Source organism: Chiloscyllium plagiosum, unplaced genomic scaffold, assembly GCF_037043375.1.
Source record: "Chiloscyllium plagiosum isolate Xiang-an unplaced genomic scaffold, Cpla_swu_hap1 HiC_scaffold_27, whole genome shotgun sequence".
Taxonomy (NCBI): Eukaryota; Metazoa; Chordata; class Chondrichthyes; order Orectolobiformes; family Hemiscylliidae; genus Chiloscyllium; species Chiloscyllium plagiosum.
In genome coordinates, this window is record NW_028270165.1 from 18344926 (window position 1) to 18372553 (window position 27628).

A 27628-nucleotide genomic window follows, 5' to 3' on the forward strand; every position below is an offset into this window, starting at 1 on the left:
CTTCTCTCTCCCTGAATGAAGATTGAGCTTCACCTCAGACTGCAACTTCCCTTCTCTGTTCACTATCTGTGAGTACGGCACTTTCTTTTCTCACCCACCTTTCTATTCTGGGGTTAAACTGCTCAGTTTCTGACTCTTTATTCCATCCAGTCCATGCTGAACATGATTCTAAACTAGCTAGTTTCCACCTGCCTGGAAGTGGTCTCCCATTTCAGGGAGAAATGAGGAATTTATTCTTTTCTTGTTAGTTTATGGAATGTTCCCCCACAGAAGGTAATGGAGACTGGCTCATGGAATGTATTCAAGACTTAATTGAAGAGAATTTTAAATGACAGGGATATGAAAGGTTATGGAGAACAGCAGGAAATGGAGTGACGGCCAAAGCAGCACAGATATGATTTTATGGAACAGCAGAGCAAACCCCAGAAGCTGAATGGCTCACTCCTGGTTCAATATGTGACAACCTATGTCCAGGGCAGGAAGAGGTGAGCATAGATCCATCAGTCAACATTTTTCAGCATTTTTAGGAGAATGTGGAGCATGGGGCAATAATACCTAGTGAGAATGGAGAGACACTGTGGCATTGAGAAGAAAGAATGTTCCACCGGAACCAGGATTGTCTGTTTGGAATTTCTATCCTTTGTAGATAGTGATGTCTTCTGTATTCTCTATTTTACAGGATATGAGAATGGATGGAATTGCAGCCATAAATCTCAAAACAAGATCTGATCGAGACAATCGATTCACTGGCATAGGAATGTTATCAGTCTTTTGAATCTCACTGGAAATTTTATTTCTCTTCTGTCTTGTCTGTTTTGAAATGTTTCAAACTTCAGTGAAGCTGAAGTACACAGACCTCAGTGAGCGTGTACCAGTGAACTGACTGTGGGAAGAGCTTTAAGCGGGTACAAAGTCTGAAATAGCAACATCCCGTTCACAGCAGCAAGACATAGAACACCTTCCATTTGTGAATGGTCCTTCAACTGATTGTCAACACTAGAAGGCGGTGGGGATTCCCACGTGATGGAGAAACCGTGGAAATGTGGGGACTGTGGGAAGGAATTCAAATTCCCATGCTTGCTTGAAAGCTATCGCCGCCGTCACACTGGGGAGAGGCAGTTCACCTGCTCTGTGTGTGGGAAGGGGTTTACCCATTCATCCGCCCTAGTGACCCACCAGCGGGTCCATACGGGGGAGAGCCTTTCACATGCAATTTGTGTGGGAAGGCGTTCGTTCGGTTATCCACCCTGCATAGTCACCAGCGGGTCCACTCTAGGGAGAAGCCTGCTCTGTGTGTGGGAAGGCGTTCAACCAGTCTTCCAACCTCCAGAGTCACCAGCGGGTCCACACCGGGGAGAGGCCGTACACCTGCTCTGTCTGCGGGAAGGCGTTCGTTCAGTTATCCACCCTGGTGACCCACCGGCGGATTCACACTGGGGAGAGGCCGTTCACCTGCTCCATGTGCGGGAAGGCGTTCACCCAGTCTTCTGCCTTGCTGACCCACCAGCGAGTCCACACCGGGGAAAGGCCTTTCTCCTGCTCAGTGTGCGGGCAGGTATTCACACGGTCCTCTGCCTTGATGAACCACCAGCGGGTCCACACCGGGGAGAGGCCGTTCACCTGCTCAGTGTGCGGTAAGCACTTCAGCGATTCATCCACCCTGCGGCGACACCGGTGGGTCCACACCAGGGAGAGACCATTCACCTGCTCCATATGCGGGGAGGGCTTCATTGATTCGTCTTCTCTGCGGAGACACCAACGGGTCCACACCGGGGAGAGACCGTTCACGTGTTCCATCTGTGGGAAGGCATTCATTCAGTCCTCTAACCTGCAGAGTCACCAACGGGTCCACACCGGGGAGAGGCCGTTCACCTGTCAGTGTGTGGGAAGGGGTTCATTGATTGGTCTTCCCTGCGGAGACACCAGCCTATCCACACTGGGGAGAGACCGTTCACCTGCTCCGAGTGCGGGAATGGATTCAGTCAGTCATGCCATCTGCTCAGACACCAATCCAGTCACACTGAGTAGTGAACATTTGGATGCTTTGTGGGTGTTACTTGTCTTAATATTCAAGAGCTGAAAATGTGTTGCTGGAAAAGCACAGCAGGTCAGGCAGCATCCAAGGAGCAGGAGAATCGACATTTCGGGCATGAGCCCTTCAGGATTCCTGAAGAAGGGCTCATGCCCGAAATGTCGATTCTCCTGCTCCTTGGATGCTGCCTGACCTGCTGTGCTTTTCCAGCAACACATTTTCAGCTCTGATCTCCAGCATCTGCAGTCCTCACTTTTTCCCTTAATATTCAAGAGGGCATATATTCCCTGGTGAGATGAGCACCTATTAAGACACACTTACTGATTTGGAGCATGTACTGAAGTCAGGAGGTGTGTATCTGTCATGTTTGACTCCGAAGAAATCTGGCTCCAGTTTCTCCAACCCCGCCAGGATGATAACATGGTATGACATATTGTGTTATAGGTCTCTTTACTAACCCACTCTCAAACGCTTTCTATTTAGTCATTCATAACTCTTTTCTAAGCTGCTCACAGGAGCCCTATATCTAATAATACTGCATTCCCATTTCATTCACTCATAACTCTTTCCTATAACATAGCTTTATTCGTTCATTCATAAAATTGCAGTTTTGTAGTATATTTTACTATTACAAAATAGAATAAGTTAAAACACCTCTTTTGACTCATTCCTGCTTTTTCACACCTTCATCCCTTACCAGCCCTTGCTACTAGCAGTGTTGTAGGCCTATTTCTGCATCAAAAGCTACCTCTGAATAACTGTCAACATAGTAATGTTTTCAGAACAATACCTCCCTGCCATCTTATCACCATGAAAGAATAGAATATTAATCAGCACTTGCCAACTGTCTATCGGGACCTGAATAAATACATCAATACATAAATACATCAAGTAGTTTTCCTGACTCGCAGCCACTGTCCCCTTTAAGAAGCTGACTATCGAGACTGTGCTTCTATGAAATTGCAGGAATGAATGAAACTCATGCTGGCAAATACTAAACATATCTCACAATCCAGCAGTGATAAACAGTTTAATATCCTTTATTATTTTATTCAGTGCAGGTACAATGTCTAACTTATTTAGAGCATATAGGCCGAGTAGTTTTACTAACATTTGCTGACTTAAAAGACGAAAGGACTAACACCTCTTAATTCTGCAAGCAGACCACACAGACAATCTCAATCCTATCAGGAGTAGCAGCCAGCGTTTATGTACAATAGTTAAAACAATGGGACACCATAGAGACGGGGTGTTAATCTCTGTAAGAACTGTGTGTAAAGAGGCTGCTGTAAGGACGGTATTTTGGGATTCCATCTCCACCTCAAGCTTGTGCAACTTGCGGTTGCAGAATAAAGAGGCTATTTGAACACGATCCCACAACAGGAACAGAGAATGCTCGCCCAGTGCTGAAGGTTGGACAAAAAGGAAAACTAAAGTTTCCGAGTGGCGTTTGTGAGAAATGCCCGGAGCTATGTGGAAATTGTCAGGGTCTGGGTGACCCAACGATGTTCCCGAGCCACACAACAAGTGGCAGGTTAGAGGGGGGAATGTGGACATGGGTTATGTCCCCACCATAGTGCTGGACAGCATGGAAACTGACCTTTCCATCCAACTTGGCCATGCTGACTAGATATCTGAAGTTAATCTCATCCCATTTGCCAACATTTGACCCATATCTCTCTCGATTCATCTATCCATCCAGATGACTTTGAAATGTTGTAATTGTACCAATCCCACCACTCCCTCTGGTAGCTCATTCCATACATGCATCACCTTCTGTGTGAAAAGGTTGCCCCTTAGATCCCTTTCCCCATCTACCTTAAACCTATGCCCTCTAGTTATGGACACCAAAGGGTCTAATTCCATGCTGTACAGCTCTATGAATCTAGTGTAAGTGATAACATATTGGTGGTACACATTTGATGGGCCAAAGGGCCTTTTCTGTACTGTATGATTCTGTGATCAGAAAACTCCTGTAGAGTTCCACAAAAAGGAATGCTCTCTGAATCGGACACCATTTATAACAGATTAATGCAATAATAACTTTAACGTGGAATTTAAGAACAGACATCATTCCATTAGAGCACGTTCTTTCTGCGCTGAAACCATTCTGTTGTTGGTGGGAGATCAGGCTGAGGAGCTTTAACTATTTAGGTTTAGATGTTATGCATATAAGTCTGGAATAACAGTGGATTAGGAATCGTGTTTAGAGAGAATGGTACTCCAAGCCTCTCTCATCCTGTTGTGTTAACGAGAGAGAGAGGATGTCACATCTACAGATCCGACAGAAGAGTTGTGCAGCTTGTTCGGTCAGTTGAGTTGGTTCTGCTCTCAGACAAGACTGGATGTTGATTTTGATGGATCCCTATTAAACGCTACATCAGAACACTCCAAATCCAAGGAATGTGTCATGAGTAGATCAAACATGACATTTGGAGAAATAGGTGCTGACATTTCTATCCTTGTGGGGGCTGGGGGAAGTCTTCAGATCAGGGAACGTATGTGGAGAGAGAATTGGTTAATGTCTCGTGTCTGATCTCACTCTCATTCAGAACTGAAAGGGGCTGGAAAATGCTCGTTTTTATGGCATAGACAGAGGGGGGAGTAAGACCGAGGGGAACATCTGGTGAGAAGTACCCCGAGCCAAAGAGATAGATTGCTAATGATGGTCAAGGTGAGATTGAGGTATCATATGGGTGTTAATGGAAGTGTGAAAGGGAGAAAGCATCCACACTGCTCAGAACAAAGTCAACAAGACATGCCTGTGTGAGCAAATGGAACAAAATTGGAGAGGACTAAGCAGGGTAGACTGATACAGTGAATGGTAGACCCCTGGGGATTGTTGCTGAATGAATAGCTCCAGGAGTGCAGACGTTAATCCTTGAAAGTGGAGTTGCGGGTAGACAGAGTGATGAAGAAAGTGCTTGCTTTCATAGGTCACAGCATTGATTCAATGAGTTGGGACGTCATGTGGTTGTACAGGACATTGGTGAGACCACTTTTATAACACGGCATAGAAGTCTGGTCGCCATTCATTTGGAAGGACCCTGTTAAACTTGTGAGGCTGCAGACAAGATTTACAGGGATGTTACTGGGACTGGAGGTTTTGAGTTATAGGGAGAGGCTGGGGCCTTTTTTTACCCTGGAGCGTTAGAGCCTGAGGGGTGACCTTATACTGATTTATAAAATCATGAGGGGCATGAGGGGCATAAAGTGTGATGGTTTGGAGATGCTGATGTTGGACTGGGGTGTACAAGGTTAAAAATCACACAACATCAGGTTATAGTCCAATAGGTTTAATTGGAAGCACTAGCTTTTGGAACGCCGCTCCTTCATCAGGTGGTTGTGGAGGACACAATTGTAAGGCACAGAATTTATAGCAAAAAATTATAGTGTGATGTAACTGAAATTATACATAGAAAAATAGTAGTTGAGTCTTTCATCTGTTTGTTGAGTCTTTCATCTGTTCAAAAACCATGATAGTTTCACTTTTTTCATATCTTAATAGAGTCATAGAGATGTACAGCATGGAAACAGAGCCTTCGGTCCAACCTGTCCATGCCGACCAGATATCCCAACCCAATCTAGTCCCACCTGCCAGCACCCTGCCCATATCCTTCCAAACCCTTCCTATTCATATACCCATCCAAATGCCCCTTAAATGTTCTCAGGTTAACTGTAACAATTGGTGTTAGCTAACATCAATTGTTACAGTTAACCTGAAAATGTAACTTATGTAAATCACAAAACCTTTTTTAGTTTCACTTTTTTCATATGTAAACTATCATGGTGTTCGAACAGATGAAAAACTCAACAAACAATCAAGGTATTTTTTAATGTATAATTTCAGCTACATCACACTGTAAACTTTTGCTATAAATTCTGTGTCTTATAATTGTGTCCTCCACAACCACCTGTTGAAGGAACAGTGCTCCGAACGCTAATACTTCCAGTTAAACCTGTTGGACCATAACCTGGTGTTGTGTGATTTTTAACTTGGTAAAGTGTAAGTGTGATAGAGTGTAAGCCTGTGAAAGGGTGTATTTGTGTGTGTACCTGAGAGAGAAAGTGTGGATAAAAGCGAGGGGTGCATTTTGGTAAAGCAAACAAGGGCAAGGCTTGTACAGTAAATGGTAGAACAGAGAGACCCGGTGGGGGGAAGTTTCAGGTACATAGTTCTTTGAAAGTTGCATCACCGGTAGACAGGGTGGTGAAGGTGGTGGTTAGCACACTTGCTTTCATTTTTCACATCATTGAGTGTTGGAGTTGGGACGTCATGTTGAGGTTGTACAGGATGTTGATGAGGCCACTTGTAGTGTACTAAGTACATGGAACATAGAAAAATACAGCGCATACAGGCCCTTTGGCCCTCGATGTTGCGCCGATCCAAGCCCACCTAACCTTCAATAGCCCACTATCCTCCATATGCCTACCCAATGCCCGTTTAAATGCCCCTTAAGAGGAAGAGTCCACCACTGCTACTGGCAGGGCATTCCATGAACTCACGACTCCCTGAGTAAAGAATCTACCCCTAACATCTGTCCTATTCCTACCGCCCCTTAATTTAAAGCTACACCCCCTCGTAATAGCTGACTGCATACGTGGAAAAAGGTTCTCATGGTCAACCCTATCTAAACCCCTAATCATCTTGTACACCTCTATCAAGTTACCCTTAAACCTTCTTTTCTCCAATGAAAACAACCCCAAGTGCCTCAGCCTTTCCTCATACGATCTTCCTACCATACCAGGCAACATCCTGGTAAAGCTCCTCTGCACCCGTTCCAGTGCCTCCACATCCTTCCTATAGTATGGCGACCAAAACTGCACACAATACTCCAGATGCGGCCGCACCAGAGTCTTATACAACTGCAACATGACCTCAGGACTCCGGAACTCAATTCCTCTACCAATAAAAGCCAGTACGCCATATGCCTTCTTCACCACACTATTTACCTGGGTGGCAACTTTCAGAGATCTGTGCACATTGACACCAAGATCCCTCTGCTGATCCACACTACCAAGTATCCGACCATTAGCCCAGTACCCCATCTTTTTGTTACTCATACCAAAGCGAATCACCTCACACTTACCCACATCGAACTCCATTTGCCAGCTTTCTGCCCAGCTCTGCAGCTTATCAAAATCCCGCTGTAACCTGACACATACTTCCTCACTGTCAACAACTCCCCGACTTTCGTATTGTCCGCAAACTTGCTCACCCAACCTTCTAGCCCCTCCTCCAGGTCATTTCATTGGTTTGGTCGCCCTGTTATAGGAAGAATACTATTGGAGAGGGTTTGGAAAAGCTTTCCCAGGATGTTACCAGGACTGGAGGGTTCAAGTTATAAGGAGAGGCTTGGACTTTTTTCTCTGGAACGTAGGAGGTTGAGGAGTGACCTTGCAGAGATTTATAAAATCATGAAGGTTGTAAGTAAAGTGATTAGCAAATGTCTGTTCCTTTAGTGAAGGAGAATTGAAAACTAGGGGACATTTTTTTAAGGTGAAAGGAGAGAGATTTTAAAAGGAACCTGAGGGATAACGTTTTTACACAGACGTTAGTTTGTGAGTGAATGAACTTCCAGAAGTGATAGACACAGGTATAGTTACAATATTTAAAAGACATTTCGATGGTGTAATGAAGGTGTAGGTGTGTAGTGTACGTTTTGACAGAGAGGAAGTGAGCAAGGACTGACTGAAAGCACAAAGCGTGCTGAACAATTTAAAAATGTAACATTTGGTTGAAACAAATAGCTGGAGTTGTGTTGCCATGGAACAAAAACAAATTCCAATTTGGCCAATCAGTTTAAAGTATGCCCCGATACCAAAATCCTATCGAATTTGAATTTTACCGTTTGGAATGACACCAAACCAATGAAATGATCTGATGTTTTGGGGTATAAAACCAGACGTTTTGAACAGTTAGAGGGGAAACAGCAAAGACAACCAAGCAAGCACCAACACAAGGCCAGCCGGATATCTCTCGTGAAGAGACAGGTTCTTCCATTTCTATCATTGGGTGACCCAAATGAGACATTTTTACTGATAGCTGCATAATGATCTTCGTGCTGGATGTTTTACAGGGGGCACAGTTTCTGGTGAGAGAAATCCTGTATCCTGGGAAGGTGGGTAAATAAGAAAAAGTGCCGTTGATAGCATTTTAACTGTGGAACTACCAGCTCTTGTGGGAGCAGTGCATTACTCAAAAACATTTTGGAGGTATTCTGTATAACTGTGAGACTGAAAACAGTTTTCCCACTGAGCGTTAAACAGATTATGTTTAATGTAAACTGAGAATGTAACACGTTATAGAGTGTGTTCCTGGGAAATGGAGGAGGATTGAACTTGCCAACATGAACCAAACTTTGCAGAGAAAGGAAATTTCCTGGGACGGAAGAGCTTGATAGCAGTCAATAATTGTCAGATTATTTGATGAAGATAACAGCTCATATGGGGTGATTACTGGGGATCCCAGAAGATTTGTACAGAACTTGACAAATCTTTAATTAGGTGTGAAACGTTGTTTTGTGTTTTGATTGATAAGGTTTACCTAAAGGAAGAAACTGCTAACTTTAAAAAAAATCAAGGTTAAGGAGGGACAGATTGATTATATGATTGTTTGAGGACAGATAAAAAGACATTATTGACATTGACAATAGACAATAGGTGCAGGAGTTGGCCATTCTGCCCTTCGAGCCTGCACCGCCATTCAATATGATCATGGCTGATCATTCCTAATCAGTATCCTCTTCCTGCCTTATCTCCATAACCCTTGATTTCACTATCTTTGAGAGCTCTATCCAACTCTTTCTTAAATGAATCCAGAGACTGGGCTTCCACTGCACTCTGCGGCAGAGCATTCCACACAGCCACCACTCTCTGGATGAAGAAGTTTCTCCTCATCTCTGTCCTAAATGGAGATTGGAGTAGAGCTCAGAGTAATACAATTCTAAAGTTTCACTCTGTGCATGAATGGAAAACTGCTTAAAGATTGGCTCCTGGTCTTATACTTCACCAATTAAAATTGCTGGTTTGACAACTCTTGTAATCATAGAATCCCCATACTGTGGGAGCAGGTCATTCGGCCCATCGAGTCCACACTGACCCTCCGAAGAGCATCCCACCCAGACCCACCCCAAAACCCAACTCTGAACACTGTGGGGCAATTTAGCAAGGCCAATCCACCCTAACCTGCCCATCTTTGTGACCATGGGCGGAAACTGGAACAATGAAAAGAGGGCAGAGGAATGTGCAAATCCCACACAGACAGTTGCCAAACAGTGGGATCGAACCCGGATCCCTTGCAGTGTGAGGCAGCAGCGCTAACCACTGAGCCAGCGAAATGGCTGATCTTTAAAACATTGAGAATAGCTAAAATAATGTATTTAGAAACATCAATAAAGTCTGAAAGCATATTCAATTGCTTAAAAAAAAGCTGCAGACATCTTTCTGAAACTTGCAGTTAAGCCACAGTTGAGGGCAGGCTGTGAGGGAGGAATGACCTATTCCTAGTCTTGTGAAATTGGTACAGAATATGTAGAAATAGAGTCATAGAATTGCAGAGCACAGAAACAAAGCTTTTGGTCCACGCCGACCACATATCCTAAATTAATCTAGTGACCTGTTTGCCAGTCTTTGGCTCATATCTCCCTTCCTATTCATATCGAGGTCTTTCCAGAACCCATCCAGAAGCCTTTTAAATGTTGTAAATGTACCAGCCTTGACACACGGCCTCTGGCAGCTCATTCCATACATGCTCTGCATGAAACTTTATCTCTTTTAAACCTTTCCCCTCTCACCCTAATCCGATGCCCCTCTAGTTTCGGACTTCCTCTACCCTGGGGAAAAGACACATAAAATTGAGCAGCCAGACAAAATTCAAAAACAATAAAATGTTGAGTCCCAGGAAAACAAAGTTGTGGCACCAGTCTTTTTTTACTCTCCTATTAGCATTTGGAATGAAAATCTGTCGGCGATACCATCTCCACAGGACATACTACGCATGCTTCTCGGTGTCAGCAAGCACTGCGCATGTACGCCGGTGTCAGCAAAATACTGCGCATGCTCCTATCTGACAGCGGAAACAGCGCGCGACAATCTTTTGATGGACCAATAGAAAGCGCTAGAAGACCGGAAGGAGTGTGGTCTTCCTGCCATTGAGAGCGCCCCTATTCTCTGAATGCGGATGTTGGACCATGAGCTTGTGAAGCTGTAGTTGCTGTTCCTCTCTGTCTGAATGAAGACTGAGCTTCACCTCAGACTGCAACTTTCCTCTGTCCAACATCTGTGAGTACAACACACTCTTTTCTCACCCCCCTTTTCAATTTTATTTTTTCATTCTGGAGTTCAGTTCTTGACTTGCGGCAAAGTTGGTTAATTGTGTCTTAATTGTCAAACATATGGCAAATGCAGTAACACAGTGTGAAGTTATAGTTTTTCCTGTGAAATAAAACAGAAAGGAGATGCATTGTTAAATGCATTGTTTATATTGGGATGTGGAACAAGTGAGAACTGCAGATGCTAGAGATCAGAGTCGAAAAATGTGGCGCTGGAAAAGTACAACAGATCAGGCAGCATCCGTGGTGCAGGACAGTCAATGTTTTGGGCAAAAACCATTCATCAGGAATGATGTGTGGATGTACAAAGGTGCCTCAGCTACGTTCTACTCAGGCTTTCTATCCCAGTCAATACCAGTTGTCAGATCGGTGCAGCAGGCAATGAGCAAGGCAAGTGGTGTATTAGCAAGAGGAATTGAGTTCAGAAGTGGAAATGTCTTCCTGCAGTTAGGGGGTCATTGAATATATTCAAAGCTGAGTTTATCTGACTTTTAAATGTTAAAAGTAGTTATGGGGGAAGGCAAGGAAATTTTTTAAAAAATATTTTATTAGAAACTTTTTCAAATCTTTTACAAAACATCGAAAGGCAAAAAAGAACAATACCAAAATACAGAAAGATAGAGGCAGTACAACAATGTCATATCAAGATACTATTAATAATGAACTAACGACTATTCTACCAGAACAACTGTACCTACTAAGCTTAAACTAAACTACAATCAATTTTTTAAAAAATTGAATTAAACTGAATTCAAATTAAATTACATCACATTATTTTATTCTATTTCACTCACTACACCTCCACTGAGGCTCCCAGCCCTGGGAGCTCCAGTTATTGTACCTATAATCTTTTCCCCCAGCCTCCCTTCCCAGGGCCCCACTGGTGCCCAAACTGATTCCTATTGCATACCACGGCCCGAATCAATATTGCTGATAAGTCTACATCCATATAATTTAGAAAGGGTTGCCATGTCTTGTAAAACCGCTCTGTTCTGTGGTGCACCATATTCATGTGATAGTCTTGGGGGAGATGCTCCAACACAAGCCGACGCCACCCCATAAGACCTGGGTTTTTTTCCCCAATGTCTCTTTAATTAAAATGTTCTTCCTTGCATAGTGGGTAAGAATGTTACACAGTCTCTTCCCATGTTTCCCAGGAGAGGGCAAATTTGCCAACCCCAGAAGAAGAAATGCCAGATCCACTTTAACTTCAATCCCGAGGATGTCCTTCGACTCCCTTACAATAGCACTCCAGTAAGTCTGGATCTTAAAAAATGACCAATAGCAGTGTGAGGTAGAGAGCCTCTACTAATTTTACATTTGGGACACCCTGGTGATACTCCTCTCTTGAACTTAGCTAGCCTCTGTGGCACCATATGAGCCCTGTGTAAAATCTTCAATTTCATTGCCTTTGCTGTGTTACGTATTGAAATTTTCCTTACATTTTCCCATATTTCCTTCCATACTTCCAATGAAGTATCCTCTCTGAGCTCCTGATTCCACGTCCCACAGATTCCCTCCATGTCCCCTAAGGCACGTCCCTTTTGTAAATAATACAAAGTACTGACTGAAAGAACACCAGCACACTGGAGTACTCTTTCTCCACGTCTGACCTGGAAAGCTGAGCTGGGACCATCGTCTTTTTCTGTATATAATCCCTTATCTGAAAGTACCGGAATAGGTACAATCCATATTTCTGACTTAGCTGGCTAAATGACATCAAGACCTCCCCCTTGAATAAGTCTCCCAGACAGGAGATTGCCTTATTCTCCCATGACTTAAAGCTGGAGTCCATTGCCCCAGGTTTAAATCCTTGGGCTTCCATCAATGGGGTAAACAGTGAGGTCTTAAGCCAACTGCCCTCATCTTGCCTCATTATCCTCCAGGCTTTCACTGTATTTAAAATGATTGGACTCTTACACTGCTCGGTCATGGATTTCATCTTATCCATAAATAATTAGAGGACATCGCAACGGCGAGGCTTCAACATCAAGCCAAATTGACCTCGAATCACCCCCATGCCCAGCCACCCAGATATGGTAACAAAGTGCATATTTAATGTCTCTTCAAGTCTGGAAGGTTCACCCCACTCCCTCACCCTGCGAGAGCTGCAATTTGGTAAATTTAATTAGGGGGCGTCTGCGACACCAAATAAAAGAACCTAGCCAACCACTGAGCCTCAGTAATACTCATCTCGGTAGCAACATCGGGAGCATTCTCAAGGGGTACAACAGGCGAGGAAGAACATTCATTTTATTCAGAGCTATTCGGCCTAACCATGATAACGGTAATCCGTCCCACTGCTGCAAATCCTGCTTTATCCTCTCCAGTAATTGTACATAGTTAGCCTTATACAGTGGTGGAAGGTAGGGGTAATAAAAATTCCCAAATACAAAAATCCTTTTGACGACCATCTAAACAGGAACTGCCTTCCATCCTTCAGATCAGGCACCTCCACTAATCCCCCCACCGGCATGGCTTCCGATTTTGTAAAGTTGATCCTGCAGCCCGAAAAACAGCCAAATAAATTAATTGTTTGAATCAATCGAGAAACTGACTCCTCCAGATTGGCCAAGAACAAAAGGATGTCATCAGCATATAGGGTGATCTTATGCTCGCCCATTCCCACCTCTGGCCCCACTATTTCAGGATCCCTCCTGATAGCTTCAGCTCATGGCTCAATTGCCAAAATAAATAGTAGCGGTGAAAGAAGACATCCCTGTCGACTACCTCTCCCAGTATTAAAGTTATCTGACTTAGTGCCATTTGTGATGACTGCTGCCTTAGGATCATTATACAACACTACCACCCATCTAGCAAAGGATCCCCCCAGACCAAAATGCTTGTGGACCCCAAACAAGTACAGCCATTCTATCCGGTCAAATGCCTTTTCTGCGTCTCGGGAGACCACCGAACCCAGGATCAATCTTTGCGGCATACCTGCACCATGTTCAATACCCTCCTGATATTGTTGGAGGAGCTACGACCCTTAAAACCCATCTGATCATCTTTCATAATATAGGGCAACACCTTTTCCAACCTCAGGGCCAGCATCTTGGGTAGAATTTTTAAATCTACATTCAAAAGTGAAATGGGTCTGTATGAAGCACGTTCTTCAGGCTCTTTCCCCTTCTTTAAAATGAAGGCGATATTAGCCTCCATAACAGAGGGTGGAAGACAAACCTGTGTATCTGAATAGCTATACATCCCCAGAGGTGGCATTTATGAATTCCTTATAGAATTCACTTGGGAATCCATCTGACCCCGGTGTGTTGCCACTCTGGAGATGCTTTATTGTTTCCTGCACCTCCTGTATCGTCATAGGGGCATTCAACAGGGAAACCTGTTCCGCCTTTATACTGGGGAGGGGCAGGTTCTCCAAATTCAAACAATCGTTGTTTGTTTGGCGAAGGAGACCCTTTTTTGCCACCTGTGTGTGCAATGAGTCGAGAGCAGCCCGGAGAGCTGCAGCTTGACCAGTGAAGGCCTAATATAATATACTTCCTCAGCATCTATTGTTGCTCCTCCCTCTGCTTCCTTCTAGTTGTTTAATACGAAATAACTAGGCCTCATAAATATGCCTTAGTGGCCTCCCACAGTACTGCCGGATTACTGGCCTTACCTGAGTTGATATCCCAGAAGACCCTGAACTTTCTTCTGATGTACTCAACGAATTTGCTATCCCTTAACAGGAATGGGTCCGTGCACCAGTGCCATGCATCCATTCCACCACCCTTGATTTTACCATCTAAATACACTGGTATGTGGTCTGAGACAGCTATCTGCCCAATTTTACAAGCCAGTGTTATATCCAAAATATCTGATGACATAAAAAACATGTCAACTCGCGTGTGGCACTTGTGTGGGTTGGAATAGAAAGTAAAGTCTCTTCCATTCAGGTGGAGGTGCGTCCACACATCCACTAACCCCAACTCCTCGCACTGGGGCAGCACGGTGGCTCAGTGGTTAGCTCTGCTGCCTCACAGCACCAGGGACCAAGGTCCAATTCCGGCATTAGACGACTGTGTGTGGAGTTTGCACATTCTCCCCGTGTCTGCATGGGTTTCCTCTGGGTGCTTTGGTTTCCTCACACAGTCCAATGATGTACAGGTAAGGTGAATTGGCCATGCTAAATTGCCCATGGTGTTAGATGCATTAGTCAGAGGGAAATGGGTCTGGGTGGATTACTCTTCGGAGGGTCAGTGTGGACTTGTTGAGCCAAACGGCCCATTTCCACACTGTAGGGAAACTAATCATGTCCACCAACTGCTTAGATTGTGCAGTCATACATGTCAGGCCCCTTGTTACCCTGTCTACCTCAGGATCTATGAGGTGATTAAAATCCCCTCCTATGATTGTGCTGTGCACCCCAAGACTCATTAATTTAGCAACTGCATCAATCAGAAATGTAAGAGGGTGCATGTGGTGGGGTGGGGGAGGATACACATTCAGGACGCCATACTCTTCTCCATGTGGTTGAGCTTTAAGAATGATGAACTGTCCAAGTTCATCCTTAATTTGCTCAATTACCTGGAAAGGGAGGTTCCTTCTTATCAGTATAGCCACTCCTCTACTCTTAGAGCTAAAGGAGAAGAATACCCTATCATAACTCCCTCACCACCCCACCCCACCTTACCCATAGCTAACATCCTGGATCCTTCCAGCTGAGGCCGTGCCCTAGCCCCAGGCAATTCACAGATGAAAAAAAAAACGTTATTTACATTCTGAGAGTTAAAAATGGATGCCCATTCCCCCCTCTCCCGCCCTCCCCCAACCCCCTCCAACACACACCCCACCCCCCCCCCCACCCCCCCCCCCCCACCCCCACACACACACACACACAAAACCCTTCTCCATACATCTTAACCAGAGGTATAGCCACCCCCAAACCAAAACCAAAAGGACAGCAGTTAAAACAAAAGTCCCCACATAATGCACAACTGACCGATATACTAAATAATTCTGGTTTTACATCAAGGCAGTACAGAGAAGCCGATAACCACAAACAAAATGGAGAGAGGAAAAGAAAAGAAGGGGCAGAAAGAACTGTACCATTGTCCATATCGATGGCCCCATCCCGACCTGAGTCCTTGAATTCAGAGAATTCACAAAGTCCTTCACCTTTTCTGTTGAATCAAAATGAGATACCGACCTCCCGTGAGCGAAATGCAACATGGCCAGGGACCTCAAGGAATATTGAATGTTCAGATCCCTTAATTTTCTCTTAACTTCATTAAAAGCCCTTTCTCTTCTTAATTCTTGCTCCTGAGAAGTCCTGAAAAGATATTATTCTTGAGCCTTTGTGCATTAAAGCCTGTGGATCTCTTCCCAGTCTTCTTGGTGTTTCAATCACTAACTGTTTTTCTTTATAAAGCAGGAGTCGCACAAGGACCGTGCAGGGGTGTGGGTCTGGTCCTGACATGCACATTGCAATTCGGTGGGACTGCTCTAAGCCAACAGGCCCGACTCCAACTCCAGCCCCAAGAACGTCAGGAACCACTTCTCCAGGATTCCAACGAGGTCTTCGCCTTCCTCACGTTCCGGAAGACCCACGAGCTGTAAGCTTTTTCTCTTACTTTTGTTTTCCAGGTCGTCCACTTGCTCCTGAAGGACCCGAACCTGGTCTTCCAGCGTTTGGATCCTTCCTCCTGAGACCTCCGCCACGGTCTCCGATGCCACGGTCCTCTCCTCCTCTGCCTATTCTCTTTGGTCCAACATTTGAATTTCCTGCTCCATGCTTTTCCAGCGTGGCAGATAGTGGTTCCACCGCTGCTTCAATCTTTTCTCAGAGTTTGGCAAACTCCGAGTGTAACTGCTGCCCCATTAAATCCAAAGGGACTGCTCTGGGAGTTTGAGCAATGGCTCCAGGCACCCCCGATGCAGTAGGGGAGTGCCCTGCCTGCTGCACCCCTTTCGGCCCCTTTCCTTCATTTGCTTTCATTCTGGTCCTAAAGCTGTCAAACCACAATTATAGCGGCTCCAGATGTTCACTAAGTTTATATTAGTATTTTTTTCTCCTAAGGATGGTTAATGAGGGGGGGGGGGGAGGGGGGGTGTAAAGGTCCACATTGCCAGAGGATATGGCACAGAGCCCAACACAGCAGACCACTCAGACCACCGCCATCTTGGATCTCCAAGAAAATGGTTTTCAGACCAGTAGAGAACAACTACAGGATCATACAGCACAGAAACAGATTCTTCAGTCCAACTAGTCCATGCTATGTTCTCAAATTAAACTGGTCCATCTGCCAGTGACTGGCCCATATCTCTCCGAACCTTTCCTATTCATGTTCTTATCCAAATGTCTTCTAAACATTGTTACTGTTCCTGCATCCACACTTCCTCTGGACATTGATTCCACACACAAACCACTTTCTTAAAAAAAAGGTTCTCCTCATATATTTTTAAAATCTTTCTCCTCTCCCCTTCAAAATTTGCTCCCTCATCTTGAAACCCCCACCCTAGGGAAAGGACATCTGCTGGTCACCTCATCTATACCCCTCATGATCTTATAATCCTCTCTATAAAGTCACCTCTCAACCTCCTACAGTCCAGTGAAAAACATCTCAACCTATCCACCCAGATGTAAGTATATTCATATCCAGTTATGATCTGTTCAGTGCTGGCGCAAGCTCGAAAACCAAATGGTCTACCCCTGCTCATACTGTGTGAGACCATAAGACATGAGAACAGAAATTAGGCCCTTCAACCCATCGAGTCTGCTCCGCCATTCAATCATGGCTGATAAATTTCTCAACCTCATTCTCCTGCTTTCTCCCCATTACCTTCGATTCCCTTGATACTCAAGAAGCTATCTATCTCAGTCTTACATATACTCGGTGACCTGGCCTCCTGTGGCAATGAATTTTATAGATTCAGCACTCTCTGGCTGAAGACATTTCTTCTTATCTCCATTCAGAAAGGTCTTCCCCTCTCTTACCAATGGAGACATCTTGTCAATGTCCACTCTGTCCTGGCTGTTCAGCATTCTGTCTGTTTCATTTAGATCCCCCCCTGAGTGTGGGCCTATTAATCAGCATGGACCAGATCCTTCAGGATGAGGTACAGAGGAATTAGGTTCAGCAAAGTGAGAATGGGGGAGAGTCTGAGGGATGGGGATTTTCAGCTTTCTGGGAATGAGAGAGGAAAGAAAGTTTGATATAAATTAGAATTGATTACATAGGCTGATTGGCCAAGGAGTGGCAGATGGAGTTTAATTTAGATGAGTATGAGATTTTGCATTTTGGTAAGGCAAATCAGGGCAGGACTTATACACCTAATGCTAAGGTCCTGGGGAGTGTAGCAGAACAAAAAGACCTTGGAGAGCAGGTTCATAGTTCCTTGAAAGTGGAGTCGCAAGTAGATCAGATAATGAAGGAGCTGTTTGATATGCTTTCCTTCATTGGTCAGTACATTGAGTTAGACCATGTTTTGGAATACCACACTCAGTTCTGATCTCCCTGCTGTAGGAAAGATGTTGTGATACTTGAAAGAGTTCAGAAAGGATTTAGAAGGCTGTTGCCAGAGTTGGAAGGTTTGAGCTCCAGGGAAAGGCTGAATAGACTGGGTCTATTTTCCCTGGAGTGGAGGCTGAGGGGTGACCTTATAGAAGTTCATAAGGGGCATGGATAGGATGCATAGCCAAGATCTTTTCCCCAGGATATGGGAGTCCAAAAGTATAGGGCATAGTTTTGAGATGAGAGGGGTAACCTGAGGGGAAACTTCCTCACAAAGATGGTGATGTCTCTGTGGAATGAGCCGCCAAAGGAAGCGGTGGAGGCTGGTACAATTACAACATATTAAAAGGCATCTGGATGGGTACATGAATAGGAAAGGTTTTGACGAATATGGGCCAAATGCTGGCAAATGGGACTGGATGAATTTAGGATATCTGGTCGGCACCAGCAAGTTGGGCCGAAGGGTCTGTTTCCGTGCTGTATGACTCTAATCATCCTCAGTGAAAGTAGAAGTGTGGTTGTGAAGAAGAGACTTTCAGAGCAGTTTTCAAAGATGTTTTGCCCTGACTGGGAGCAGAAGTTACAACAAAATCTTTCAGTTGTGAGACAGTAACTGAGTGAGGGAGCACATCTGGAATTCTAGTGGAAAGTGGGAATTCATTGCACTGTGGGGAAAAGTGCTTTCAGGTTTACTGGTAGTAAGTACAGTGTGCTGAGTGGAGAACCTAGTGAAGGGTTAGGTGAGTTTTTGTTTTAAACTGCTCATTTCATTCAGCCTCCAACATTGTATTTCCAACGCTGTCCATCAGAAGGAGCGGTGAATCAGTAACTGGTATCGTTAGAAGCCTTACGGTTTTCAGTACAGCAGATATTGCATTGTTTCATCAGCATTGTAAAGGTTACTGGCAGCAGTGGGAGGTGTGGGCTGCATTCACTAGAAATGATTAAGCAGTTACAGAACACACATACAAGAGGGCAGGGTGGGACTTGTCTTTCGATTTGCAGAAAGTGGGAGGTTCTGTGAGCTGTCATCCTGAGTGCACACAATCATTGAAGCCCTACAGTGTGGAATCAGGCCATTCAGCCCATAAAGGCAACGCTGACCCCTCTGAAGAGCATGCCACACAGACCCACCCCCACCCCACCTATCCTGTCCTGTCGTTTCTGCTGGTGAATTAGACTAGGACTAGGGGACATGGCCTCAAGATTAGGGAGAGTAGATTTAGGACAGAGATGAGGAAGAACTGCTTTTCCTGGAATGTGGTGAATCTATGGAATTGTCTGCCCAAGGAAGCAGTAGCAGCAGCTTTATTAAGTATATTCAGGATACAGTTGGCTGGGTTATTGCATTGTAGGGAATTAAAGGGTAGTGGGGACAATGCAGATAGGAGGAGCTGAGATGATGATCTTAATGAATGGCAGAGCAGGCTGGATGGGCCAAATGGCCTACTCCTGCTCCTATTACTGTGAAACTATAACTGTGCATTTCCCATGGCTAACCCACCTAACTTGCACATCCCTGGACACAATTTGCAATTTAGCCTGGCCAATCCAAATCAAGGCCGGTGAGCAGTGTGGTGATGTGGAAAATGAACGTTGGAGAACGATAAAAAGGGACAAGGAGGATAAACGTACCAGCAATCAAAGCTGGATTCAAAAGATCACAAAAAATAAAAGTAAAAGCTGAATGTGTGCTGCATTGTAACAAAAGTGAATGAATTGGCTGCACACATTGAAGAGAATAATTATGATCTGAGACTCCTTACAGAGTAGTTTAATGGGAAGCTCGGTAAAGGTAGAAGGTTGGCATTGCTAATCAAAGCACTGATCACAGGGTAGCCTGGTGTCAGCTCAGATTTCAGGTCCTGATTTCTCTGTCCTCTGTTGATCTCCCTGTTCCCACAGAGTAAGGTGTCGTATGTCCTCAGCTCTGCTGGGTTTTTGCTGAAGCTTTGACCCCCTTTTCCACCTTCCAGAACAATAAAACATTCAGCCACTCAAGGCCCAACCCACATTGCCCCAGCCTGTCAACCATCCAGAGAGACTATCGTAGTGGGGAATAAACAAGAAAAATGAAACAAAATTAGGAATAAATAGGTGAGCATGTTTAATGTTTGTTCGTTAGGAAGTAAGCCAGAAATCAGGGTCTCCCAGGATTCTTATGGTACCCAACTTGAGGAATTCTGTCTCCCTTCTATCTAACTATTAGTACCCAACTCTGATTTATAACAACATTTACAGAAATAAAGCATTTGTTATCAAAAAGGCATAGAGATAAACAGCATAGACATAGACATTTGCTTTCTCTCATGCACGCACACGTGCATATAAGTGTATAGGGTGAATTTGTATTTGTAGAATTATATTTATAGATACATAGAACATGACAGCGCAGTGCAGACCCTTCGGCCCTCAATGTTGCACCGACCTGTGGAACCAATCTGAAGCTCACCTAACCGACACTCTTCCATTCTCGTTCATATGTCTATCCAATGACAATTTAAATGCCCTTAAAGTTGGCGAGTCTACTACTATTGCAGGCAGTACGGTCAACACCTCGACTACTCTGAGTAAAGAAACTATCTCTGACCATCTGTCCTATATCTATCACCCCTCAATTTAAAGTTATATCCCCTCGTGCTAGCCATTGCCATTCAAGGAAAAAGGCATTCACTGTCCAACCTATCGAACTCTCCGATTATCTTATGTCTCAGTTAAGTCATCTTTCAACCTCCTTCTCCCTAACAAAAACAGCAGCAAGCCCCTCAGCCTTTCCTCCTAAGACCTTCCCTCCAGACCAGGTAACATCCTAGTAAATCTCCTCTGAACCTTTCCCAAAGCTTCCACATCCTTTCTATAATGCGGTGACCAGAACTGTGCGCAATACTCCAAATCTGGCCGCACCAGAGTTTTGTACAGCTGCAGCATGATCTCATGGTTCTGAAACTCAATCCCTCTACCAACAAAAGCTAACACACCGTGTGCCTTCTTAACAGCCCTATCAACCTGGGTAACTTTCAAGGATCTACGTACTTGGACACCGAGACCTCTCTGCTCATCTACACTACCAAGAATCTTACCATTAGCCCAGTACTCTGCATGCCTGTTGCTCTTTCCAAAGTGAATCACCTCACACTTTTCCGCATTAAACTCCATTTTCCAGCTCTCAGCCCAGCCCTGAAGCTTATCTATGTCCCTCTGTAACTGACAACATCTTTAGTCAGTATCCACAACTCTACCGACTTTAGTGTCATCCGCGAATTTACAAACCCACCTTCTATGCCCTCATCCAGGTCATTTATAAAATGATGAAGAGCAGTGGACCCAAAACAGATCCTTGTGGTAACTCACACATAACTGAACTCCAGGATGAATATTTCCCATCAACCACCACCCTCTGTCTTCTTTCAGCAACCAATTTCTGATCCAAAAATTTGATTTTGTTCAAAAAATGCGCAGTCTGCTGGCAGTCAATGCAGGCAGTGCATGCATGTAATATTTTGTAAATTTCACTTTGGAAACAGAACCTGTCAGATTCAAAATTGGGATACAGATTGACTGTGACCTCATACCTTTAATGCATTGTCTGAGCTGAGATGTCACCTTTTGTTACAAACCTTAAGTTATCTCGAGAAGGTGATTTGTAAGAAGTTCTGAGATTTACATATTAATGATACCTACAACCCATTCTAAAAGATTAAAGACTAATGGTTTGCCACATCTGTATGTTTAGTTTCTCACTGGTGTTGGTGTCAATGCCTTGACCCCATGTCTGGTTGTTTCTAAAGACGTTGTATTGCAGGTTTATCCTGAATTTATACAGTTTTCCTTTGCTTCCCAAAAACAGATCTGCTCACACTGAGCAGTATCCCAATGTCGTGAAAGTTGTTAACTTTCAGGTAGAGTTATTCAAAAGAGATGTTTTTACTTTTTTGGCCCTGTAAGAACCTGAATTCGCATCCTTCAGGAGAATTAGAGTGGAGTGAGAATGGATGGGGGGAGAGAGATTGGGATGGTGCTTTCAATTTTGTGGAATAATGAAAGAAAAGATTGTTCTGCAGAAAAAGAATTGCTTGTTCTGAATTTCGACCCTGGACTGATGTTAAAGTGGAGATTTGAGACGGCCCAAGGAATCCCTTGTGGACTCAGACCTGTAAAGCCTCTCTCTTGGTTCGTCCCGGAAATCGTACTGTTTGGAAGTCTGGAATAAAAACCTGTTATGGACAGTTTAGTATAATTTTAGTTATCCCCTTTATTCACTAATAGCATCACTGTGACAACATAACATTGATACCTATCAGCTAAACTAACTAGGTTCTAATAATCTAGGAGAGTAGGTTACCAGCTGTTCAAATGCCCACCAGCCTACTCCAAAGTATTGATACAAAGTGGCTTCCTTTGTACAAAAGTTTGAAAAAGAAATTGCATGTTCTTAATTAGACAGATAACAGTGAAAGACAATAATTCATAAGGAAGAAAAGCTAATTGACAGATCTGTGAAGCTTGACTAATCGCTCCTACAGGCCCTAAGCCATTCGTCAGGTGGGAAAAACAGCTGAGTTAGGCGCCTGCTAGTGAGATAAACTCCTCTCATAAAGAGGTACCAGTCTCAGCTAATTGGAGAGTTCACAAGATAACCTTGCACAGCTCACATGTCAGATACAGTTGTTTTATAAAACGGCTTCTTCGTAAGGAGGGCAAACGTTCAATCATAAAATGGCTTCCCGCCACATTGTGCAAGAATCTCTTCAATATTCGATCTAGAATAATTTCTAAGCTAGGAGCAGACTCCTGCTTTTTAAGCACTAAATCATTCTGTACCTGAGGCTGAGATGTTACTGTAAGGTTGCATTTAAACTGATTCATTCGTCTTCGAATGAAACATGCCTTCTTTTCAAGTTTGTGATTGAAATTCAAATAAGACATAAGATCTGATTAGTTAGAATTGACAGTGGGGCAGTCTGTAAAAACAGCAAGTAAGTTAAAGCTTTATCAGTATTTCCTTTTACAGAGGTTGCATTTCATAGCCAGAATTGGCTACTCAAAAGCATCAAAAAGACTCAAAATGCAATTAAATTCAATCCATAGCAGCTAAGCACTAAGAGTTAATTTTCTACTGGATTCAACAGCCTCAGCACTAAAATGGTGTCTCTCTCTAGTGTCCTTTTGAACTCTCAAGTCAGGGTTTTGTAACAGCAAAGATTTATTTTCTGTGACTGCCCTGCTTGCAAGGGGTATAAGAATCCATTATAATTGACAGCAACTGTCTTTAATTACAAAGTTTTTGATAGTACCAAGTTTCGTTTCAGGGTCAGAATCAAACACTGTCATTAATTTCACAAGGGAATGGCTGTGAATGTTATCACTTGGTGTCCTGTTCATACAGATTCACCGATGCTGAGGCAAACGTTCTTAATTGTCTTACAGCATCCTGTTATCACTTGGTAAGCCCAGATGTCCCTATCTTTTGCATTCTTTAAGATCCCCCCTTTTCTGAGCCTTGCTGTCTGTCTATGTTCCAGTGCAATAAATGTGTTCCATAATTCAGCATTACATTTAGTCTAAATGTTTAAAGACAAGTTTTAAGGCTACAGACCTTCTCAGTGACAATGATGACTTTTGTAATCTCTTTTTACAGAGTATTTGATCTGAAAACTGAAGTTTAAAAATCAACAGATGAAGGGCTTATGCCCAAAACGCCGACTCTCCTGCTGCTCAGATGCTGCCTGACCTGCTGTACTTTTCCGCACTTTTCGACTCTGACTCTCCAGCGTCTGCTGTCCTCAATTTCAAGTCAATGTCTGACAGTCGTTCAGTCCATTGGGACTGTAACGAGTTTTGACTAAGATTCTGTGAGAAGGAGCAAAGTTTTTTGGTCCCTGTTTCAGTAAGTTTTCAGCATCAGTGGGACTGAATGAGAGACCCTACTGTTACAGCGCACTGAGTGTGGAACCTAAAACAGTTATCCAGCCTGGAAAGAGGAATTCACGGGCGGGGAGGGACTGTACACGTGTTTGTGTGCCGTTGAAGCTTCAGCCATGGAGAAACCTGAGGAATCCCACCCCGTGGAGAAACCTTGGAAGTGTGGCGACTGTGGGAAAGGCTTCCATGTGCCGTCTGTCCTGGAGGCTCATCAGCGCAGTCACACTGGGGTCAGGCCATTCTCCTGCCCTGAGTGCGGGAAGGGGTTCAGCAGTTCCTCCACCCTGCTGAGGCACAGACGGGTCCACACGGGGGAGAGGCCCTTCAGCTGCCCTGAGTGCGGGAAGGCCTTTAGCAATTCCTCTGACCTACTGAAGCACCAGCGGGTCCACACCGGGGAGAGGCCATTCGCCTGCCCAGAGTGCGGGAAGGGGTTCAGCAGTTCCTCCGCCTTGCTGACCCACCGGCGGGTCCACACAGGGGAGAAGCCCTTCAGCTGCCCCAAGTGTGGGAAGGCCTTCACCCAGGCCTTTTCCCTGCTGAGGCACCAGAGTGTCCACACAGGGAAGAGGCCATTCACTTGCCCAGTGTGCGGGAAGGGGTTCAGCGATTCCTCCGCCCTGCTGACCCACCGGCGGGTCCACACTGGGGAGAGGCCCTTCAGGTGCCCTGAGTGTGGGAAAGCCTTTGCCCATGCCTCCAACCTGCTGACCCACCGGTGGGTCCACACCAGGGAGAGGCCCTTCAGTTGCCCCGAGTGTGGGAAGGCCTTCAGCAATTTCTCCCATGTGCTGATCCACCGGCGGGTCCACACCGGGGAGAGGCCATTCGCTTGTCCTGAGTGTGGAAAGGCCTTCAGCAATTCCTCTGACTTACTGAAGCACCAGCGGGTTCACACCGGCGAGCGGCCCTTCAGCTGCCCTGAGTGCGGGAAGGCATTCACCCAGGCCTGCAACTTGCAGAGGCACCAGCGGGGGCACCAGCGCTCCCAACAATCGGATTCTGCCGGTGAGGCTGCTGTGGGTCACCCCCAGGACTGAACCTCCTGCCCAGTCTGACAGTGGGAGAGTTGGTGAGCTTGTTTTGTTTTCTGCTGGACTGCACCCACTCCCACGGTGGCTCAGTGGTGAGTAGCATTGCCTCACAGTGCCAGGGACCCGGCATTGGGGCAACTATCTGTGTGGAGTTTGCACATTCTCCTCCTGTGCCTGCGTGGGTTTTCTCTGGGTGTTCCGGTTTCCTCCCACAGTCCAAAGGTGTGCAGGTAGGGTGTATTGGCGAAGCTAAATTGTCCCAGTGTTCAGGGATGTGTAGGTGTGGTGCATTAGTCAGGGGAAATGTCGAGTAATAGGGTAGGGAAATTGATCTGGGTGGGTTACTCTTCAGAGGGTCAGTTTGAACTTGTTGGGCTGAAGGACCTGTGTCCACACTGTAGGGATTCTGTGATTCCATGAACTTTGATCCATTGGGCGCTACTGCATGTTCCCACTGAAACAATCTGCACAAACCTAAGCCTGTGAGACCATCAAAGCAGACGTTAGGCCATTCAGCCCATCGAGTCTGCTCTGCCATTCGTGAGAGACAAAAACAAACTGCAGATGCTGGAATCCAAAGTAGGCAAGCAGGAGGCTGGGAGAACGCAGCAAGCCAGGCAGCACCAGCAGTGACGTCAGTGTTTCAGTTATTAACCCAAATCATTGACTTCTCTACAGAAATGATTTACCAGGATGTTGCTGAGAGGTTGAATAGACTGGGGCTGTTTTCCCTGGAGTGTCAGAGGTTGAGGGGTGACCTTATATGGGTTTATAAAATCATGAGGGGTATGGATAGGGCAAATAACAAGGTCATTTCCCTGGAGGTTGGGCAGTCCAGAACCAGAGGGTTTATGGTGAGAGGGAAAATATTTAAATTGGACCTAAAGGGCAACCTTTTCATACAGAGGGTGACGCATGTATGGAATGAGCTGCCAGAAGAAGTGGTGGAGGGAGGTACAATTACAGCTTTTAAATGGCATCTGGATGGGGACATGAATAGGAATGGTTGAGAGGGATATAGGCCAAGTGCTGGAAACAGACCCTTTGGTCCAACTCATTCATGCTGACCAGATATCCTAAATTAATCTAGTCCCATTTGCCAGCACTTGGCTTGTATCCCTCGAAACTCTTCCTGTTCATACACCTGTCCAGGTGCCTTTTGATTAGATTCCCTACAGCGTGGAAACAGGCCCTTCGGCCCAACAAGTTCTCACCGACCCTCCGAAGAGTAACCCACCCGAACACGACAGGCAACTTAGCATGGACCTCAAGGGACAAGTTTTCACACTGAAGGTGGTGCATGTAGAGAATGAGCTGCCAGAGGAAGTGGTGGAGGCTGGTACAATTACAACATTTAAAAAGCATCTGGATGGGTATATGAGCTAAATGATGACAAATGGGAGTAGATTAAATTTTGGATGTCTGGACGAGTTGTAGCGAAGGGTCTGTTTCAGTGCTGTACATCTCTACGACTAGGCCTCTCAGGTTCACACACACAGAATCTGTCAGTAACGGTTCGGTTGAAGCAATGTGGTATCGTTTAGAGACTTCGAGTCAAAAGAGATGCACAGCAGTGAAACAGACCCTTCAGTCCAACTCGTCCATGCTGACTGCATATCCCAAATTAATCTCATCCCATTTGCCAGCACTTGTCCATATCCCTCTAAACTCTTCCTATTCATGTTCTAATCCAGATGCCTTTTAAATGTTGAAATTGTACCAGCTTCCACCACTTCCTCTGGCAGCTCATTCCATACATACACCACTCTCTCCGTGAAAAGGTCACCCCTCAGGTCCCTTTTAAATCTTTTCCCCCTCATCCTAAACCTCTAGTTTTGGATTCCCCATCCTGGGGAAAAGATTTTGACTATTTACCCTATCTGTGCCCCTCATAATTTTATAAATATCTACCAGGTCACTCCTCAGCCTCCGATGTTCCAGGGAAAATACCTGCAACTTATTCAATCTCTCCCTATAACTCAAACCCTCCAACCTCAGAACCATCCATTTAAATCTTTTCTGAACCTTTTCAAGTTTCACTACATCCTTCCTGGAGACACAATTTGCAGGTGTTCAGTGTTATGGACCAGGCAAGATCCCCTCAAAACATTCTAGGAAGGTAGCCCAGACCCTAAATTTTTTTAGTTGTTTTAGGCAGAGGTATCTCAGGAGTGATGTAGCTGGTCAAACCACTTGGCTTCCAGGAAAACAATTTATTTACACACCGCCGAATGAAACCTTCGTGACCACTCCATTGACTGGTGTTGCCACCTTCAGGGTACAATCGACTGAACGCCCTGATCTCTAACTCCCCCTCGCGAGAGCCAAGAGTCCTCAGTTCTATTGAGAGGGAGAAATTGGCCGTCAGTCATCTCTGTATTAGAGAATGCATCGTTTAAAAAAAACTGAGAAGGGGATTCCTGACAGAAGATTCAACAGAAGGCGGCACAGAGTATTCCAAGAGACACGTAACCTGGCTGTAATCTGAGAGACTAAATTCCATTTTTTGTTACGAGAGGCAATCGTATTTATTGTTGAAACTTTATTGCTGGAACAGCACAGCAGGTCAGGCAGCATCCAGGGAACAGGAGATTCGACGTTTCGGGCACAGGCCCTTCTTCAGGAATGAGCAGAGAGTGTTCAGCAGGAGAAGATAAAAGGTAGGGAGGAGGGACTTGGAGGAGGGGCGTTGGAAATGTGATAGGTGGAAAGAGGTCAAGGTGAGGGTGATAGGTCGGAGTAGGATGGAGGCGGAGAGGTCAAGAAGAAGACTGCAGGTCAGGAAGGCGGTGCCGGGCTGGAGGGATTCGGCTGAGACAAGGTGGGGGGAGGGGGGATGAAGAAACTGGT

The 27628-nt window shown here is 45.0% G+C and overlaps 2 protein-coding genes and 1 pseudogene across 4 annotated transcripts in view; 2 read left to right on the top strand and 1 right to left on the bottom strand.

Annotated features, from left to right (window-relative positions):
* LOC122545363 (uncharacterized) overlaps positions 1-27628 on the bottom strand; it is a 227691-nt gene that overhangs the window by 140324 nt on the left and 59739 nt on the right. The window lies entirely within an intron of this gene.
* On the top strand, positions 17-2087 carry LOC148143314 (uncharacterized; annotated as a pseudogene). The gene is made up of 2 exons (XR_015751163.1): positions 17-68; positions 680-2087. The product of XR_015751163.1 is annotated as an uncharacterized LOC148143314 (transcript).
* Positions 10222-27552, top strand: LOC148143315 (uncharacterized). Of its 2 annotated transcripts, XM_087974127.1 has the most exons (3): positions 10222-10315; positions 15743-15923; positions 23461-27552. In XM_087974127.1, the coding sequence occupies exon 3, from the start codon at positions 23861-23863 to the stop codon at positions 24782-24784; it is 924 nt and encodes a 307-aa protein (XP_087830253.1). In that variant the 5' UTR covers positions 10222-10315; positions 15743-15923; positions 23461-23860; the 3' UTR covers positions 24785-27552. The 2 variants fall into 2 exon arrangements, with proteins under 2 accessions (XP_087830253.1, XP_087830254.1); XM_087974128.1 differs by lacking the exon at positions 15743-15923 and having other exon boundaries at positions 10238-10315.